Source organism: Vanessa atalanta, chromosome 2, assembly GCF_905147765.1.
Source record: "Vanessa atalanta chromosome 2, ilVanAtal1.2, whole genome shotgun sequence".
Taxonomy (NCBI): Eukaryota; Metazoa; Arthropoda; class Insecta; order Lepidoptera; family Nymphalidae; genus Vanessa; species Vanessa atalanta.
Genome location: NC_061872.1, coordinates 9,273,831 through 9,295,300, shown reverse-complemented (window position 1 = coordinate 9,295,300; position 21,470 = coordinate 9,273,831). Strand labels below are relative to the sequence as shown.

The following is a 21,470-nucleotide window of genomic DNA, read 5'->3' as shown; positions in this document are numbered from 1 at the left end:
AAAGTAATATATATTTTAATTAGTTCATGTGAACTTTCGTGCACTTCCTCACCGCAACTTTAACCACAAGTCCTACCCGAAAGTCGTCTGGAAGAGATAGCTTTTAAAGCGATAAGACCGCCTATTGTACATTATTCTGTAACATTTATCATCGGGTGTGATTTTATATTTGGTAAACAATGAAGCATATTTGTATTCGTAGTTATTTTTTACCTTGGCCAATTAAAACATTTAAAGATCATGTCAAAAAACATTGATGAATATTACGCAATACAAAATTATGTTGATTATTATTTTTAGGCAGGTTACTTTATTGATATACTCTGAAATTTAAATGGTGAAACAGTCTACCGAGTTTTTTGCCGGTTTTTTCGGTTAAATATACTTTCCGAACCAGTGGTAGCTTTAAATTTAATTCAACACTGTGTCGTGATTCAAAAGTGCCTTTATGAGCCGAGCTTACTTGAATAAAGTTTATTTTAATTTTGATTTAATATAAATAAAACACAAACTCATGTAACAACATAAGTATGACAAACATTAGTAATGTTTTAAACATCAGACAAAATGATCAAAAAATCACTTCCTTAAACGTCGAGGTCGAGTGACGTTTTATGTTTTTGTGTTCATACTGTGATATCAATCAAAGTAGCGAAAGTAATCACTAAGAAAACATAGATTTGTCAGAATAAATGATAATACTATTTATCGAGGCCGACTCGTAGAGGAGTATGGTTGAATGAACTCCGAATAAATCTTCAACCGAAAATATTTATGGACCATTACTTAAACTAACTTCCTATGTATGAAATAAAAAATAGTTATGATTTTTTTATTTACAATCACAGTACAAAATATATTTTTTCTACGGTATATTTTATTCAGCCAAAATCTATTTCAACGGTATAATGCAAATGGCGATCTATAAAGAGGTATTTACAATAATATTATAATCAGAATTTTATCCAATGAACTCGGTATCTGTATCCTTAAGGCAGTCACTAGACCGAAAACTAGAGATAGACTTCTACGTATCAAATCTTGAATCGTTCGAACAGAGCTAGTTCCATTGAATATTGTACCGAAACGCTATCGTGATATGACGTCACGTGGACAATGGACATATATAAAATACAGAAAGAGTGTACAATTTTAAAAACTACAAAGAAGTCTACTTGATGGTAGGCTTTGTGCAAGCCCGTCTGGGTAGCTACCACCCACTCATCAGATATTCAGCAGTCATCAGTATTGTTGTATTCCGGTTCGAAGGGCGAGTGAGCTAGGTAACTACAGACACAAGGGATTTAACATTTTAGTTCCCTAGGTTGATGGCGCATTAGTGATGTAAGGAATGGTTAATATTTCTTACAGCGCCATTGTCTATGGGCGGTAGTGACCACTTACCATCAGGTGGCCAATTTGCTTGTCCGCCTACCGATACCATAAAAAAAGTCATCTAGTATACACACAATAATTTAAGACAACGTTATTTATTTTAATGATGTTGTATTTATTCAATTTTCATTATGAACTAGTAAGCGCTGTCTGTTGCTTTATTAGTATTGTAAAATATAGTAGTCTTTATTAACTTTTTGATTTACGGTTGGAGCCCAGTTACTATATTCAAAAAAACTATTCGTTTTGTTAACGGATAGTAGAATTGTTTTATCGACGTTATGAATTGTTCATTTACTTGATGGTAGGGCTTCGTGGAAGCCCTTGTGTTTTGCATTATTTTGGTGTTCTAGTTTAATGGTGAGTGAGCCAGTGTAACTACAGGCACAAGGAAAATAACTTCTTAGTTCCCAAGGTTGGTGGGGCGTTGGTAATATGAGGAAGGATTTATATTTCTTACAAGTAGTGGTGACCACTTACTATTAGGTAGCTATTTGCAAGTTCACCTACCTATATGATATTAATTTTTTTCTTTAAATAAAAGTATCTGATATTTACACATTTAGTTAACCATTTAGCACATTTAGTCAACCATTCGTTATTACCTTGCCTTTTGACCCGTATGTGCCAATAATAACTGCTGTATGAGAGTTCGTACACAATTCTATTATACTACCAAATACGTTACTTAAATATAGAATTAGTACCAGGTCTCAGTTTCCAATTCCTACCATAAGGTAGATCATTCACTCGAATTATTTCCAAATTTAAATTTAAAAAATACGACTCTATACTTACCATTTAAAAACTTACCTCACTCAAATTGAATTAGTTTTACAACTCAATAGAAACTCGTAATGATTTCTTTTTATTAATCAAGTTGGGAGAGTAACTGCTGTAATTAAAATCTTTTCATCGAACTTTTAAGAGAATTTAAAATTTCATTTAAACATTTGTTTAGTCAACTCTCAAGTCTTGTAGTTTGTCTTGAAATTTTATTGCAACGACCTATCCGAACTTGCGCCAGAGTTTTACCATTAGGTTAAAAGAGTTTAAGTTTTACGTCTTATGAGTAACAAAAGCGGCCGCCATTTATAAATATATAAGGAATTTAATGTTATTCGAAAGTAATCAAGCTTCAGCTTCGATATAAGTTTCATGTATATTTTTTTAATAGTATTTTTCAGCTTGGCAAAAAAACGCCCTTAGCTATATGTAGAGTCCTCAAAGTTTATTTAGTAGTTAGTATTGTATAGCACATAAAATATACATTACCAAATAAAGTGTTATAATACCAATATTTTAATGGAATTTATTGATCTGTCTGATTTATAAGTCGAATAAATCAAAATATAATGTATTAAAATAGGTAACTGAGAATATTTTCAATGGAAAAATAACTTTTTATCTTACCGATCTGGGGTTTGAAAACAGGACCTTGGGATAGGCAACATTATAATTAAAATACATTACCATAAACATAAATTAATACACGTAGAAGAAATAACAAAAGTAAAACAAAAAGGACATATGAGAAACTCATTTAAAAAATCTATACATACAATAAAATTGGAGTGTCTGTTTGTAATATTAAAATAACCCATTTTTAATAAACGCATATGTATGTATACACGGTTCTTGTACCAAAATAATATTTTTTTAAATTTTTGTCTGTCTGTTTGTTCCGGCTAATCTCTGGAACGGCTGAACCGATTTCGACGGGACTTTCACTGACAGATAGCGGATGTAATAAGGAGTAACTAAGGCTACTTTTACTTCAGAATTATATATAGAATAAAAATAAAATCACGCTATAATATCCAAGAAGTCGCGGGCACAGCTAGTAATAAATAAAACTTTAATAAAGCTGTTCACTTAGGATTCTCATTAAAAGTTTCTTAAATCTGTTGAGATTTTGGTTAAAAATATAGATATATTTCATCTTGATGCAATTAAAAAAATAGTTTTATTGGACATTTTGGACATGTCAGATAAAAGAAAAAATAATGCTTTTCAATGTATTTAAAATCCTGTATCGACTTTAGAATTCGCCTGTAAATCCTCAATAAGGCAAATAAATCTTAATTCACTTCTCTGTCCTTGTCAATGGATTTACTTGTAATAGAATTTCCCTCGTAAAACAGGAGATGAAATAAATCGGAGAAAAACTTAACATAACAAGGGTTGAAATTAAGTCTTGGATTTGCAATATCAGTTAAATGTACAATAAGCAGAAAGAAAAGGTGTATTTTTTACCGGGTTGGGTTATAGTTCATTGGATTGTACTATAAAAATATTTGTATAGCTTTTAGAACAATACCCGTAGCGAATGCACATGGGCGCTCCTGTGATTGAAAAAGTTATCGTCCCACGTAGTGTCACGTTCTCGATGTTTTTGTTTCGAAAAAATGTTAGCTTGCCCGCGAGCCTGATTTATGTCTAAATTTCATATAATCGAATGGTACACTTTGTATAACATTTTTATACCAGACACTGACGACTTTTTGACGACCTCTGTGGTCGAGTAGTGTGTATCTGTTTTCATGGGTACGCCACTCCGAGTCTCGGCCGGGAATCGAACCCCTGGGGTTCGATTCCCGACCGAGTCGATGTAGAAAAAGTTCATTAGTTTTCTATGTTTTCTTGGGTCTAGGTGTTTGTGGTACTACTTACATTGCAATCAGTAATGTATGTGAAGTTGTACAATATTTATTTATTTATATTTACTGATTGGCTAATAGCAAATTAGTTAACACATTTTATCTAATTTCATTGGCGAGGATATAATTAACGAGTCAAACGAATATTACGATGTGAGATAAGAAATTATTTTGAACAATTTCATATAAAACAAAATTTCTGTGACCTATTTACATGTTGACAACGGTTATTTGATAAGCCACAATAGCATTCGCTGTTTTGATAGTAATATGGTTCAAACATGATCAGTACATATATATCGAGCCAAAACCTAACCTATCCGATGATTGCGGGTTCGAATTCAGATAACCACTTAATTTTCAGTAATTAATCTGTGTTCACTGTTCAATTTAACATCGTGAGGAAACCCGAATGGGAATGGCTTCATGCCGTTTGGTAGAACTCTTTGGTACTCACAAAATGAATTGAAACGCGATCGTATCTACAAAAACCAGTCTTTATGTTCATGGTGCCTATATCTTATTCGATCAAGCAACTGATAACATTGCGTCGACGTCGATTGATACGTGTAGATTTTACTTAACAATGTGTGTTGCCTGATTTTATTCATTTATTTATTAACTCTTTATTGCACCCAAACTTAAAACTAAACGTTACAATTTTATTACACAAAAGTTGCATGAGGTGCAACAGGCGGCCTTATCGCTAAGCAGCGATCTCTTCCAGGCAACCTTCGGGCAGTGTTGCCTTACATTATATATTGAGCTAAATTGATATATATATATTCAACTTACCTAGCCAAACAGTATTGTGTTCGCTCTCACAGTGCTCCAGTTCGGGTCTGATGTGCACGTCATCGTCGTGGTGCCTTGGCGCTTCCAGAGGGAATATTTCCACCCGTCTCTGTAATGGGTCACGTAGCTGCCACGCGGTCAAAAGAGCCACGTCGACGACGAGTAAGCCGCCGACCATGGTGTACAGTTTCCATCCATGCATGCGTTTCTGTAGGAAGTTTTAAATATAAGCAAAATATAATTAATAACCGGTGGATCTCCCGTGAAACGCACGTTAAATCAAAAGATTTTTATTGGAATTTTGAAACCTATAACAGGTTTTGTTTTGATTTCATTTTTATGTTAACTGCAAGTAACTCATCTACATTTGGTGCGAAAATGATGTATTGTAATGTGTATGTATTTGACATTAAAAAATAATATATATATATAAAACTTTTATATATATATATTTTTCATGTCAAATACATTCAGTTAGAATTAGAATTTGACGAAGTAGAATTATAATTTTTTTTTTACGTTTTTATTATACAGCCGTAGTATCGCTCTCTAACCGGTTAGTACCTTTCTTCCTCTCTCTAAAATTATTTATTTGTTAAATTGTAACAATTTAGTAAATTGCTATCAAGAATCCTCTTTAATTTTCTGTACATCTACGGCTAGAGGTCTTCGAAATTAGACCATAACTGTTTTTTATGCGCAGCTATCGTCCCATAATCACAGGAACAAAAATCGGCATACGCTATTAATATATAAGATTGACATACTAGGTCATACAAGATATCCTGATTATTCTGGTTAACCCAATCAAAACAAAACAAAAGCTAATCTCTCTTTTGTCTAAGTCCATAACATTATCATTTGTTTCATATATTTTTTAAGGATTTTTTAAGGCCTGTCATCCTTTGGTCATTAAGGCTTTTAAGAAAAGAACTCGCTACCCAGAATAGCGCCATTCGGCTTATACCGGACCAAGTATAAGTAATGAAGCCATTATATTTCCTATTACGACTGTGCCCTTTTATACATTTAACTACCCAATTTAACCTTTTAATAGTATCCAATGAATATATTTATAAAATTTACTATAAGCCTGTGTAAATTAATTGAAATTTTGCTGCTCATAATCCAATTAGTTTAGCAGAATCATATTCCTACTTGATGCAGTTTCTGTGTTATTATATTTAATGTTAAGATAAAAACTTATTTAAATTCATTTTAGTTTTAATAATCAATTTATATTTCTATGTTTTGAGTTGCTAAAATAAAGAGGTTACTTGAATATATACGATATGACTATTACCGTTTTGTTATATCCACCGTCATCTTGACCTGACTATATCTAATTATATTGTCATCTAAAACACATATGGGAAACGGTCAAATCAACCCGACAAGTACTGGTAAGTTAAAAGCGACTTCTTAGTATAGTTACGTACACAAATACGAAAAAAGCTAATATATATAATTTTATAACATTATGTCTGCTGTTTTTTTTTTTGTCACAAGATTATGTAATCAGATACAAATATTATTGTCAGTTAGTGAACATCAAAAATTCATATGAAAAAACAAAAAAAAAATAAACAATGTTTTTAATAAAACACATTCGCAGAAGTAATAATTAAAGACGTCTTTAAATATTTTAAGACGTAATAATTCTTAGTCCTGTTTTTTTTTTTATAATACGTAAATTAGACAATGCAAAGGAGTTTACGTTTAAAGCTCAATGCCGTCGTTAATATTAAACGTTGTTTATTAGTTTCGAGAAGAATAGCCTTTCCGATCCAGTGATTTTAATGAGCGACTCGAGGGACACGCTTCGGAAGAGGAAAGTGTAATTACTATAAACCTTTATAGGCCGATCCCGCACAGTTGTTTGCATAAATGTGTGACTTTTATCCATTTGAAATTCTATGCGGTAACAGTATCTATCGTATAAATAATGTGAAACGGATATTCACTTCTGAATTTATGGGGTTGTATTGACACGAGGAAAACCACGAATTTACTAACGTTGAATTTATTTTGTTACGAATATTTTTGTTACTATTGTTTATGCATCTTGAGGTACAAGGTTACGAATTGAGAAAGAAACAAATAAAACTTAAGAGAATTTTAGTTGAATGCAGAAAGTTCGATCAAAAATTAAAGTTAAATCATTTAAATACTTCAAAAAATACCATGTTTTAAACAGTTGTTTTACTTAGGAACGACTCATATACATTATACTGAATAAATTGATAAGAATTTACAAACGCGCCTTAAATAAAGTAAAGCGCTGTAACAGGAAACAGGGCCTTGTAAACGTTTCGAGTCCTTCCATTCCATAGATTTAATGCAAAACAAGCGACAATTTGTCTGTCCTTTGTGATCTGATAAAGAGTTTATTTTTTCCGGCGAGGAAGTTACGTTTGTGTGCGTTTAAAGTTTGTGTGAAAATATTTTAAAACAATACTAAAAATTAGACTTAACGATTGATGTTAGCTAAGATTTGTTTTTTACTCGACAGTTTTATTGACATGTTTACCCAGCAATGTATACATACGAGTACATTAACAGCCTGTTAATTTCCCACTGCTGGGCTAAGCCATCCTCTCCTTTTGAGGAGAAGATTTGGAGCATATTCCACTACACTGCTCCAATGTGGGTTGGTAGATAAACATGTGGTAGAATTTAATTGAAATTAGACACATGCAGGTATCCTCACCATGATTTCCTGCACCGCCGAGCATGAGATGAAATTATAAACATATATTAAGCACATGAAAATTCAGTGGTGCTTGTCTGGTTTGAACCCGTAATCATCGGTTAAGATGCACGCGTTCTAACTACTGGGCCATCTCGGCTCTATGTGTTTACACTTATGTATTCAGAGCAGTCAGTCCTTGAACGAGGCTTATACAAGTCTCGCGAAACATCTTGCAAAATAAGGTGACAAGATGGCGGTTGAAACCAAACTAAACGATATAAAATGTATACATATATATATCACCAAAAATTTTATACGAGTAGGTAGATAAAGAACTGACTTTTGACGGGTTCAGTTAACAGTTTTTTTGTAAAATGTTGATGCCATTATATATAATAAGCAATTAGTGAGAGGCTAAAAAGTTCGTTCTAAGGTTATTTATATATTTATCTGTTCCGATGGTATACTTTATAAGTTTTCTTTGAAATAGATATTTGTTACTGCACGGTTGGGTCAAATTATAAGCTTGTAAAATTGTGTAAAACAAATAACTGTTTTAATTTTTCTGCTGAGCTGAATCTTCGTCTCCTTTTAAAGATAAGAACTTATTTAATCACGATTTTCCAGTGAGTTTTTATGGATACATAATATGTGGCAGAATTTCTCAAGCACTACTACTAGTTTAATCATTATTGCAGTCTTGAATCATCGGTTAGGATATTCGTGTTATAGATACTTCGGTTCTTAAAAGTGCCAATACGTACATATGATATTGTCTTTCTAGAAGTAGTAATTTTTGAGAATCTACGAATTATCTAGGCACACTTTGGATATTGTTCAATATGTCTGGCGACGTCCGGTCCTATAATGTTCTCGCCGACTACGTAGACATAACAAACTACATTTATGTCCATAAATAAAATAACGATAAATTAAAATAAATATCATTTAAATAAGCAATTTTTGTATGAAAAAAAAAAGAGTAACTTAACTATACCTTTTATTATATAAGTATTATTTGTTTTCCATTTTTGAATCGATCGAATATTGTTGCTGAAAATATGTATATTATATTTTTTTAAACCTTTAAAAAGTTTTTAGTATTTTCTTATATGTTACCTTGGTTTCCGGTTTAGGTTTAGTTGTGTGTCGATGGACGCGCCACACTTTTGTAAACATTGCACCATAGGCCATGGAAAAGCCGATTGCGAGAAGCCAAGCTCTGGCAGCGCATAGACCAGGGAAGTGTTGCGGCTGGACCCATCGGCCATCGACTCCGAGTGCGATGGCGGCGCCGAAGCAGACACAGCAACCACAGAGCATAACAGTGTTGCATGCTGGATGTGACCATTGGATCACTCTATAAGAAAAAAATCTTATATAATAATTGTATTTAGTATAAATATTGTTATTGTTTTTTCAAAACTATAAATTCAAAATAATTTAAAAAAAGAAAGGCTAATTTTCATTAAACTTTCATAATTTAAACAAAAGTTAAGGCTTTTTGCTTTTTACTTGCGAGTATATAGAATACATTGTTTCACAATGTTGAAGCGTCAACAGTTATTTTGTAATAAAGTTAATCTATTTTTATTTTGTCTGTTTTTCATAGATCATAATTTATAAAAGAAGACTATTTGAAGATCATTTTGACGGCAAAATTGTAGCAGCAAACAACTACATAGATATAAAACTGAAATATGTTCGCAGAGCTAGCACTTTTCTTATCTTTGTTTTGTAAAGAAGTTTAAACTTTGATAATAATTGGATACTTGAGAACTTCGAGGGAATCATAAAATTTCTGTTCAGACTTCTGATATATTTTTTAGTTTGTAATTTATATTGTATGATGATGATTATGAAAAAAACATTTTCAAGATTTCCACAGGCAATGGAGTTTAGTTACTGCCGCCATTAAGTAAATAGGATGAGGGTAGAAATAGCGATAGTAATTACGATGATAATTATCGTAATTATAAAAAATGAAATATAAAAAATTTTAAATTAAAAATAACGATGTTTTTTGTTTAAATGATGAAATGTAGTATATTCCAATTCTAATCATTTGTTGACATTCTAAGTAAAAGCACTTTGAATTTAGTATAATATCTAATCAGTTACAAAGTTGTTAGTTAATTAAAGAATATCATAGAACCGTAGAAGCGTTATTATCTTTATTGCAATGAATAAGTACAGTTGGAAAAATCAAAGCTTACCTTCTGTGTCTGTGAAAGATGTTGAAGACTATTAAGCCGATAGCGGCTAGAATGCCTGCGATGCAAAGCGCCGTCATACAGGCGAATAATGACAGCGATACTGTACGCAGCTCGTTAACCACCACGGTACGGTCGGGAGGTACCTTACCACCTAAAAAAATTAATTTGCTGAAATTTGCAGTAAGCAAACAGAGTTCAGTCGCAGGATCAAAGAACACGCTTACGTTATTTCAATACTTCTAATATTCAGATTCGGGCTGTTTCTGAGAATTTTTAGACAGAAAAACCAAATAACTTTTTGCGGCCCGTCCTCGGGTTTGAACCGAGAACCTCGGGATCTGTGGCAGTTAGTAGGTAAATACGAGCAAGTAAAATACGGTTATTATTTTGATAAATTTCATTAAATTTTTAGCTTCTGTTTTCATTTCTTATTTGAACTTAAAAATATACGTATCACACACGACTATTACTCTGTAAGTTTCGAAGTGACACTGTCCATAAAAAAATCCCCCATGTCCGCCGATCGTAAAAGTTTAGTCGTAAAACTATTGCACCAGTAGAGAAAATGGAGCATTCCTTTATTTTATTACAGTCACCAGTTTTTCTTGCTTCTAAGAATATTAATGAAAAATTTCGCTATTTTTTATTTATGAATTAAACCATGCCATTCGAAGGTACAGACAGACTGTTAAAAAACAAGCTAAGCTGCTTTGTAACATTGTACCCGTTTGTTTTCACGAAATTTCCATTTTTCATACGTTTTAGTTTAAATCTCGCGATTTTTGTACATAAAGCGTTACTTCTCTTTTTTTAATATAAGCATGCTATTACAGTATATCGTAAGTTTTATTTACCCAGTTTTTTAATCGTACATATTCACGTTAATGGCAATTCGAGATTAAGATCGGATAAAATGTTTTGCAATAAAATCATTTCTTTAATTATAATTTTATTTTTTTTAATAAATCGAATAACATTTATATTCATAAAAACATTTCATTTACTTTCATGTTGTGTTTATAAAAATTAAAAAGCTGAAAAGGTAATTAAGCAACACAGGAGTTATTTATGGTAAAATTAATTGAATGAATATTCCCAAGAAATATAAAAATACGAAATGCTAATTTTTTTTTTCGTGTTATTCGAAAATTAAATAATACTTTTGAAAACAGAGATATATTTCCTCATTTATCTTACGCAATGTTAATAGAAGGAAAGAGATAGAAATTAAAATGTTCTTTGAGCCATTTGGCTAATATCCACCAAAACTTCACAGAGAATTTTCGAAGTGGGGAGAGATGTAATTACTCTTCCTAGTGTCTCGGCAGAGTCGTGCAGTTTAAACGAAAGATAAAATCTTGGGATGCCAACACGTAAGTGAATTAAAAACGCTCGACGACCCCTCTTTCTCGTTTTAATTTATTTAAGGTTTGTTTCCAATTTGTTTCATTAAACTTTAATTCGAAACCTCCGTTATTAGTGTCGAACTGGTTTTGCGGACGTTGTGGTAACCGCAGATGGATACATCTCATGGTTCGCTTAACTTTGATCGTAGTTCCTGTCCATTGTGTTGGTTATTTTATGATCATGGTATTTTTATAATATTAGCTATTGTTTCGCACGCATTGCTATTCGTGTGTTTATTTTGTCTTAGCAATAATCACTGTAACTTAATTTGACCGTTAAGAATGCAATAAACTTTCACGCAAGAGTTAACAATAACTGTACAAGTTTTCAATCGAATACGAACGAAAATAAATACAGATTGTTCTATACGATTAAATCGTCCCAAGTTAAAAAATCAAGCTTATTTAGTAGTAGGTGTATAAAGTCAAGTCGAAATATTTTTTGGGTCTGTTATTTTATACTATAATTTAAACTTCTTATTTCCTTATATTCCTTCTCTTCCTTCTTATAAACCTTTTTGGTATTTTTAAAGTTACATCCAGAAAATACCCTGACCTGAGAAGAATCGGCCAAAAAACTCAACGATAGTTTTTTCTTTTTTCACATTGTTATTGGTTACATATGTTCAATATCAAAAAGAAATAGCCAAGAGGCTCGTTTCATTTCCAGTATAATAACATAAATACTATAAATTTAGTGTTTAGTTAACACTTTACTCGTTGGACCTTGTTCCCGTAGCGATATCGTAGTGTAGTGACAGATATCATAAACACGATGAAATCCTCAAATAACTTCCACATACTAGCGTATAAACCAAGACCAATAGAATCAAGTGCGAAAGGTCAACGCAAATGTTAATTGATTCCTTTTATGTGAGAATTGCTTTGATGTAATAAAAACTGCTAAGTGATAGGAACCATATATTTGATTTAGTCAGTATTTGCCATACTTAAATATAAGAAGCAAAAGAAGAAGATAAAAGGTGATATAAATAAAAAGTGAACATGATACGTCAAGTAAAGGGTCACTACACATTATAAAATAAAGTCCGCTCGCTGAGTCTGCCGATCTAAACTCAAAATCTACTAGGCGGATTTTCACACGGTTTCCACAAATAAACATAGTGATTAGTAAGGAAAGTTTAGGTGCATAATTAATTAAGATCTTGTGTATATTGCCTTGAATACATCTGTGAATGTTGGAGATGTTGGAAAATATCATCGCGACTGAGAGTTCACAGGCGCTCGTAAATCGATAGAGTTATACGAATTACGATATAAATGTTTTAAGACGACCCTTATTTTAGTCGGCACGTGACCATAGTGATAGTAATATTGAAAACACCATAGTGACTTGTAATATTGAAAAAAAATCATCCAGATTCCACTTACCGACCCATCGTTCCCGGTCCAGCCACGTGAGGTTGTCTTCTTGAGTGTCATAGTATCCGAGCTTCACGTAGTGGTTGTCGGTTAACTGCTCAATCTGTGTCAGCGCTATGCGATCGCCTTGAGAGGAGAACGCTACCAATCCCTGTAATAAGTCACAGTAGAAACGAGCGAACATCGACGAATAGCAGACAGTTACGTGATCGTTCTATTTTGATATTTTTAATTGGTTTGTCGATTGTTTCGAAAAAATATATTTTCCTCTAATTATTTAATTATTTTATAGAAAAATTGAAGTTAAGATTTTTGTAATAAATGTTCGTTGTTGAAAGCGATTGAAAAATCTTTGAATGGTTAGTTGGTATTGTAAAGTTTCTCCCACTGTTACGACTGTCACAATGGTTACATTAACGTGTCTAGATTATAACAAGAAAGTTACATGGATGCTTTTATTAGTCTTATATTAGATTGGCGTGGTAACTACCGCTAACTTTTGATTTGATTCTGAAATAAATTGTACTTTGGAAACATGAATTATATTCAGCAATGTTTATTTTACAATATTGTACAGGAGACCAAGTATTGGTTCAATTTCATACATTCATCGGAATACATACATTTTTGTTTATTAACATTAACAGCTTGTAAATTTCCTGCTGCTGGGCTATGGACTCCTCTCCTTTTTGAGGAGAAGGTGTATATTATAATAGTATTAATTACTAAAAGAAAAAGTTGAATAACTTTTTGCTAAAGTCGATAATTAATTCTTATTGGTAAAGTCGGTATTACGAATTATTTCTAGCTTTTTTTTTTACATTAATACATATTATGATTTTGACTTTGAATTGCAATATTATAACGGTCTTTATGTGATATTTTATAAAAAAGTAGCAATATAATTTCAAATTAATTGGATATAATATAAAAAATTATATTATAGAAAGCAGATTTTTTTTATAATGTCTTTATTTATGTTTTTTTAAAACAATCCAAAGTTTAACTTTTATCGAAAGAAAATAAAATAATTGTTTCCACGGTTCGTTCTAGGTAGGTCAACCGTTATTATACACTTATGATTGTTTGTACTATCAAAGAATTCTCCGATTTAATTCCGGCAAAACCTCATGAAATACAATCTGCGAAGTCATTAGGCTAACGAGCGAAATATAACCCATTTTTAATCCATATAAAATTTTGACGTGTTAATCTATCTTATATACATAAATATATAATATACATATTTATGTATATAAGACTCATGACACGCGACAACTTACCGAAACGCCTAGGAATGACGTCGAGTTTATAGCTTCGTAAATATCATCAGCAATTTTCTTGTTAGTGTAAGTAAAATTCTTTAAACTTAACCCGTTCTTTTCGAGTTTCTCCATCGTTTTATTGAATGCTGTAAAATTATTTTAGATTAGAATATTCCGGTTTCAATTGTAAAGAAGATTTCACATTCGTTTCATGTCTGCATACCGAGCGCCACGGCCCAAACTGCGTCGTACGCTAAAGGCGCTTCTTGATATCCTTCTGGAAATCTTTCGCCGTCGATGTTATACCCGGCTTCACGAAGTGCTTCGTTCAAACGTGACCTGTGTGTTATATAATCAACCATATTAAATTCTCTGACCTGACTGACTATTAAATGATTACTTTTAAGATAATTATCTAGACTATGTAACGCTATGTTTGTTAATTATTAATTAATCTCATACTGTAATTAGAAGAATATTTGTCAAGTATAATATATAAATAAAACAGAGTTATTAAAACGAAGCGAAGTAGAAACATTTTATTTTGTCATTTTCAACAGAAGTGTATGTTATCATATATAAAGGCTTTGTAAACTTTACCCGGCATTCGGGGCGGTTGGAAAAACGTGCGCAAAAGGAATTTTCTACATTTTGACGTTTGGTGAAACATAACGTACACAAAAGGACACTCCATGAGAATTCTTATTTGATACAGTAACGTAGCAATAGAGTCACGTCGCGAATCGAGGTATCGTCTAGCTAGGCATTTTCAATTGAATGTCGCTCGTCGAAAGAATGGAATATTATCTCTCGACGCGTAAAAGTTGTGACAAGCGGTTTTATTCGGGATCTCACCGCATAAATGTCTTACGCCTCCCTCTCTGAACGCGTACAAAAGAAATCGCTGTCATATAAAATAGGGTTTTTGTGACATTTCTCAAATAAATAAAAACAGTTACGACACAGATTGAAGGTCAACAGAAGTCATTCGTGGATAAACTGGTTTATTCATCTTTTTTATTCTTTGATTATTTAGTGCTACTATATGATAACAAAGTTTCGTGATCTAACCTATAATGAGGGGTTAATATAATACTTGTGATTTTTCGAGCGAGATTATTAAAAACCTGCATCGATATAATGGGAATTCAGAATCGGTAAAAACTATTGAAATTTTAGATTTCACTAAAAGTCAAAAACTCATAATCATGACGACTTTGGAAAGACTTTGTGGAGTAGTCATATGACTTTCGAATAGTTTTATAAATTTTCTGTCAGGTTCTCACATGTATGTCAAACGTATAATTATTATATTTAACATAAAGTATTTGAATCAAAGCATTCAGTAATTTGTATTCGCTTAGCTATCTCGCCTTTTATTGGTAGCAAAAATATTCATACCGAAAATCTTCCGACGTCATGCCAGAGATAGTTGTTTGATTGGCATTCTGATTCCACATGAGCGCCTCTGTTGTGAGGTGGCCCTCAGCTGCCTCTCGCATTTGATCCGCTGTGCATTCTAAACCTTCCCGTTCCAGGTTCGTCTCGAACCAGTTATCTTCGTACCAACCTGAAAATAAAAATAACTTTTAATCTATCATAGTATTACAAATGTATAAATAAATAAACAAGTCAAGAGACGCACTATCGTTAATATTAATTTTCTGAAGAGAAATTCTATAAATTAGTATTCGTTGTTTTTTTTATTCTAATAAAAAATAAATTAGTAAAACAAAATCGTATCCTTTACAACCGTATAAATTATCTGATTTTTACTTTTGTTGTTTGAATTCTGAATTAGAAATTTATGTAAGACTTGCTTAAACTTTATTTAGATTCTTACTAATGACTCGCTTTAAATTAAATTTTGCTTGAAAGTAATTAGCATGAGTCGTCCGGTGATGCATGCCACTATGACCTGAGGGTTTCGTCCAGTAAAAGGGTATTTGTTTGGTTTTTTATGCTTTCTCTCAGTATCTACGATTCTCTTTGTCTCGTGAAACGGATTGATATAATCTCGTTTGAATTTCGTATTTTAAGTAAATTTCGTATTTCGAGTTGGTCTGTGGACTCTTTACGTTCTGGTAATAATTCATTGGTAAGTAAAACAAAGAATAAAATGTTATATCTATTTTCCTTTTTATGGAAGAAAAGGATTTTTGTTGGATCTTTTTGTTGCACTTTATGATTTAAATTAATCTACATATCTGTTGCTCTTTCACGTCCATACCATCGAGCCGAATTTGTCACAATTTGGTTTGAAACAAGCTCCATCTCCAAGAAAGGATATAGGGTACTTTTTCGGGTGAGACATCCGACGACCAACCCCAAAAACGCGAGCAAAGCCGCTGGCGACTAATAGTTAATAATAAATGTTTCAAGACGAATGAACTGTATAAAAACTTTACAATCCAAGGGAATAAAATACAGCGATTTCCAATACACGTATCATTACAATTCAAAGATAAATGCAAAGTCTGTTAACAGTGAGCTGGGTTCAGATTTCTTTGTCGAAGTTCGTACATCCTTACAATAGTGCTATGCTTAGTTGGAGTGGAAAATGAGAACGATTGTGATTGAAGAGCTTTATTTTATATTTCCGTTAAATAAGGCTATTTAAGAATATATTTATGTTTCATATCTATGTAAAAATTGTTGTTTATATTATACTTTTATGTTTGATATTATACTTTTATACAGTGTACATTAATTTCGAAAAGGCTTTTAAAATATGAACTTTGTCGTAACGCAGCACTCAACTCATGTACTATTAAAAACATAGCATATACATAGCATAGTCAGAATGACGTCGGACTTAACTAGTAGTAAATAATTTAATAGAAGATTTGGTAAGTTCAGTAAGCATTTAAGCAGGTTGTGAGTGTGTGTTTAAAGTAGAACAAATTGAATATTTTTTTTATTTAAGTAACAAATGGTTCATTAATGCGGTAATCCTTTGTCATATAGTAAAACAGATTCGTTTAAATTGGTAAATCATTACCGCATCATTCCGTTGCGGTTCAGCAATGATTCATAAATTGTCAGTCAAGCTCGCCAGCAGCCACGATCATGGCCAGAATACAGTTGGTATTCTCATTCTGCGCACCGAAAAATTGGTACACTGGCTCAATCACCCTTCAAACCGGAACACAACAATACTGAGTACTGCGGTTTGGCGGTAGAATATCTGATGAGTGGGTGGTACCTACCCAGACGGGCTTGCACAAAGACTTACCATCAAGAAAATACGTTGGTTCATTATATTAATATGTATAAATTACTACTGATAATGTAATGTAAAAATACTGTTAATGTAATGTAATGTAATTGCTCGATATCCTTTAAGTTTATGCAAATTAGGTTCCAGGTCGGTGAGCAAATGTAATAATGTTTTGCAGTGAGAAAATTGTCAGCTTTTAGTTCATTGTACGATTTTCAAAACACATCAGAATATTTTGGGTTAGTTTACGAATATATTTAAATATTTAAACTGTAAGTCTTCCACATACATATTAAACGGGTTGCATAGGATTTACGTTTACCTGGTACTGATCGAATGTTCGAATTTTGATTTAATCTGTTCGAATTCATCGGAATTGTTATTTTTTCTATGATCTCTGTTATGTTTATATGATAAGGGTTTGTTCCGAGGAAGGCGGTGCTTCTTCTAGTGAAGTTACCACATCAATCTCATTTTCGTTAGAAATTCTACGGCAACGTCCGTTTCCTGTGACGTCAGCGGTGAAATGGCAACGACTTTCGCTCGCTGTGACGTGTTACAATCATGTTTTTATGAACACGATTACACTTACACATTAGGTAGCATAAAGGCCATCGCACACAAGGTGTATTTGTTACAGACGCGTACGGGAAATAGACGATATTACTTCAAGGATTACTCGTCTACCTTCCACGGCTCGGTGACTGGCCTGCAACCACGGCTCGGTGAATGTGAAAACTTGCTTCGGCTTTAAGATGCAAAAAAAAAATTATTGGTTAGGGTGTCACAGAAATCAATGTCAAGCCGGCAATGGGCGATAGACCAATTGACATATTTTTTTTATATATTTTAATTTTTTTTTTCTGATAACCTCTATCAATTGGCCTATCGCCCATTGCCGGCTTGCATTTGATTTCTGGGGTTTTCTGTATAAAGACATATTTTATTGGAATGAAATCCATATCGCAAGTCAGATTGCATATACTTAGCGAATGATAACTACACCGAATTTGGGGTGTACTGCTATATGATTGCTTCTTTCGATATCTCAAAACATATGACTATAATATTTTACAGCATAATAAATATTTTAGCATTAAAGAAATAACTAGATGTTATTAATATCGTTTAATGTATATATATCGTACATTTTCGTCAAGATAAATATGGAAGGTGAGAGACGTCATACGTACAAATATTTGTCTACATTGAACTTTCGAAAGACGGAAAATTTGTTTATATTTTACTTCCAAAATTCTGTTTTCATTTTAACAACTTTTATTTGCGAACGTAATACCCAGAAACTGTATGATTTTAATGAATGTCGGCGATCCTTGTGACCGGATTCAACACAAAATCTTTATTCCGTTACAGAGGAGAGTAACAAAATTATAACGAACTGGCTTGAACGAGCCATCATTGTTCATTTAGAATGTTACATACATAATCATCGTAAATATAAATAACAAAATTGCCTAAACAGTGGAGACCCTTTTTTGTAGGAAATTGACATTTATATTTTTTTGTCTTTTAAACTTTTTTTGTTTTTTTAATTAAATTCTGTTACGGTTGGTTTTCTATCTATGTTTCTTTGTAAACTTTTTATGTTTTTGTTTATTAGTATCTTGTGATACTTGGTTATTGATTTATTTTTAAAAGGGCTTATATATTTTGAATAAGAATTCAAGACTTTTTGAACTTTATTTTTTATGTATATTATACAAAATAATGTAATAAAATGATGATTTACGACTAAGTCATTCCGCGTTGATACGTGCGAAAGCACATAGTTTAGAAAGATATTTTTTATAATTTATATGTTCAGTATCAATAACTACAAATAGACTATCTAAAATAATTTTACAGTAATTGTTTAACTAACCAAAAACATTTATAAGAAAAATGAGGCCAAAAAAGATCGATAATAAAATCTGTTAAATGGTGCATTGACTCCCAACAATCACGTAACGATGTCAAGGCAATACAGTTCGTTAGTATAACGCAAGTCATGAAAGAATATCGAAAATTACGATACGATACGATAGAATTGTTGCCTTTTATATATAACAGCATTAAATCAATTTCACTTATTCAATTTATAAAAATGCAAAGTAATAATTTTATTTCGACGGATTATTCATGGATACAAATAATTTACCCACTCGAAGAGGAAAACATTCCTCTTGACTAGAAATTTTATTTAATGGAATGAAAATATTTCAACATTTATAAAAGCGTTCGAACAAGTGTTCGTGGTTCTTTATTTGTACTTGACTTGTCGGTAATTCCAGCTCAGTTGGCAACCGAAACTCGGTTCACGAGTTAAAACAAGTTGTCATACACAGATACGCGGCTTGTAATTGTGGTGGATGGTTTAAGTGTAATTTTTGGCGAATTTACACTTCGTCTAACAATTATACGAGTATATTCATCCTTCACTAATTTTTGTCTAACATTTTAGCAAAGCTTGACGAGTCTTTGTTCGTAGTCGAGACTGAGTTTCTTTAGAAAGAAAATCTTTCGCGTTGTTTAAAAATGTTATGAAACTACCTAGTATACTCGTGTACGAAAAGTTGTAAAATCTACAAAAAACAAAAAAGTTTTAAAGAATTTTTGGTCCCTCAAATATTCGTTAAGGGAATATTTCGATTCGACGTCATAGTTTAATATATGAAATTTTACCACGAAACGTAGAACTCGTAAAAATCGGTAAATCGCAAAAAAAATACATCGTATTGAACTTAGGAAATGTGTCGATTATATTTATATGGAGTGATCTCTTAGCGGGAAATTTTATAGGGGTAATAAAGTTTTATGAGGGAGGAGCAAGGATTTTCAGGCCTATATTCGGGTCGGCCGGACGCTGATAACCTGGCGAAGTTGACTTGACACACTGGTTCTTGGACGGAAGCCAAATTACCTCTCCAACTACGTTTGACGTCAATAATACCTTCGCTGTAATAACAACCCAGTTTAGTAAATAATACTTGACTATTATATAAACACTATCTGAAATTATAGTCGGCTTTGTATCCTTTGTAGTATTGCCAGACGTAAATTAACATTTCTGATGTTGAGATTAAACTAGTATTTATAGACTTACGATTATATCTTTATTTATGTAAGCATAATATTTGAACGTATTATATTTGTTCGAATAAATACATTTTGTAATGATTCATCTCGTTCTCAGCGGAATTTCATAAGGAAACCTGTGGTTGATATTCTTCCGCATGTAAAACTTATTATACACCCCCTCAATTAAGCTTGGTAGAATAAGCTTCGATTCATTCCTGGAGGGGAGAATTTGACTTAGCAGTGCTTACAAGTTATTACAGTACTTCAGAATAAATTGTGTGTATCGACTAACATCGTATTTACGAACATGACCGACCGCATCGAGAAGGTATATGATAGCTGCTCTTAAATAAATTAATTATATTTGCTCCGTATGATTCCATAAAATTAAAATCTTAGTCGTTAATGGCTTATTTATTAGCTGTCCAATCGAAATGCTTGCAACTTAGAAAGCTGTTCTTAAAAATTCTACATTTTTTTTTAGGATTCGGACTTCCGCTAATCAATTTTGTAAAGAGCAATATTATTGTTTCCGTTGTTTGCCGATGCATAATATTTTATTTATTAGTATGTTTAAAAATGGAAATAGAATAAAATGCGGTCGAGACTTGTATATTATAATTTATTGTAAGAACTGTTTTATACTTACAGTCACATATAATTTAGTTTTTATAATATTAAGATAAATTTAGTATTTTGGTTATTTCACTGGACAGAGAGCTAATTTGATAGCGGAAGTAACCGCAGAAATCCGCTTGGAAGCACTTAAAATGTACGTACGTTAAATTAACTATTTAATTTTATTATATCATGATACTTATAAACACAGAATTAAGGTCCCGAGATGCAGCAGACTCAACGAGTGAAATTGGTCTGACGGTGGCGAGTTTGAAATCGTAAAATGAATAATCTCATACCCGCGTATGATTTACAGTATGCTTACAGTAAAATGTTTAGTTTTTCCACTAAACACGATAATCAGTAAAAAATCGTGAGAAAACCTGCATATTTCGTAGATGTTCTGAGTCGTCTATTGCGCAATGATGCAGCGTAATTAAATTAAATGCTTTCGCAGGAAAGACGCCTTGGTTAGTGGAAGGACATTTATCGGTTGATTACTTCGCTTTAGTTTTTCGGTCACGACTAAAAGCTCCAGTATATAAAGGTCCATTAAATATGAAGAGGATTTTATTCATTTTCATTTTTTTACTCGATGATAGGGATTGCACAAAAGTGCTATCTCCTCTGGGTAGGTTCCACCTACTCATCACATATGTAGTCTACCGCCAAACAACAACTACCAGTGTCTCTTAATTCAGGGTTGGTGGCGCATTGGTGTTGGACTAAATGGTTAATATTT

At 32.3% G+C, this 21,470-nt stretch overlaps 1 protein-coding gene across 1 annotated transcript in view; it reads right to left on the bottom strand.

Annotated features, from left to right (window-relative positions):
- The window catches only part of LOC125072488 (gamma-aminobutyric acid type B receptor subunit 1), a 76,948-nt gene that overhangs the window by 11,625 nt on the left and 43,853 nt on the right, over positions 1-21,470 (bottom strand). The window contains exons 5-11 of the mRNA XM_047683145.1: positions 15,214-15,382; positions 14,036-14,151; positions 13,831-13,958; positions 12,557-12,698; positions 9,759-9,909; positions 8,662-8,902; positions 4,851-5,058 (exon numbers count right to left, since the gene is read on the bottom strand). Of these exons, the coding sequence (XP_047539101.1) occupies positions 4,851-5,058; positions 8,662-8,902; positions 9,759-9,909; positions 12,557-12,698; positions 13,831-13,958; positions 14,036-14,151; positions 15,214-15,382 (1,155 nt within the window). The remainder of the gene's footprint in view (positions 1-4,850; positions 5,059-8,661; positions 8,903-9,758; positions 9,910-12,556; positions 12,699-13,830; positions 13,959-14,035; positions 14,152-15,213; positions 15,383-21,470) is intronic.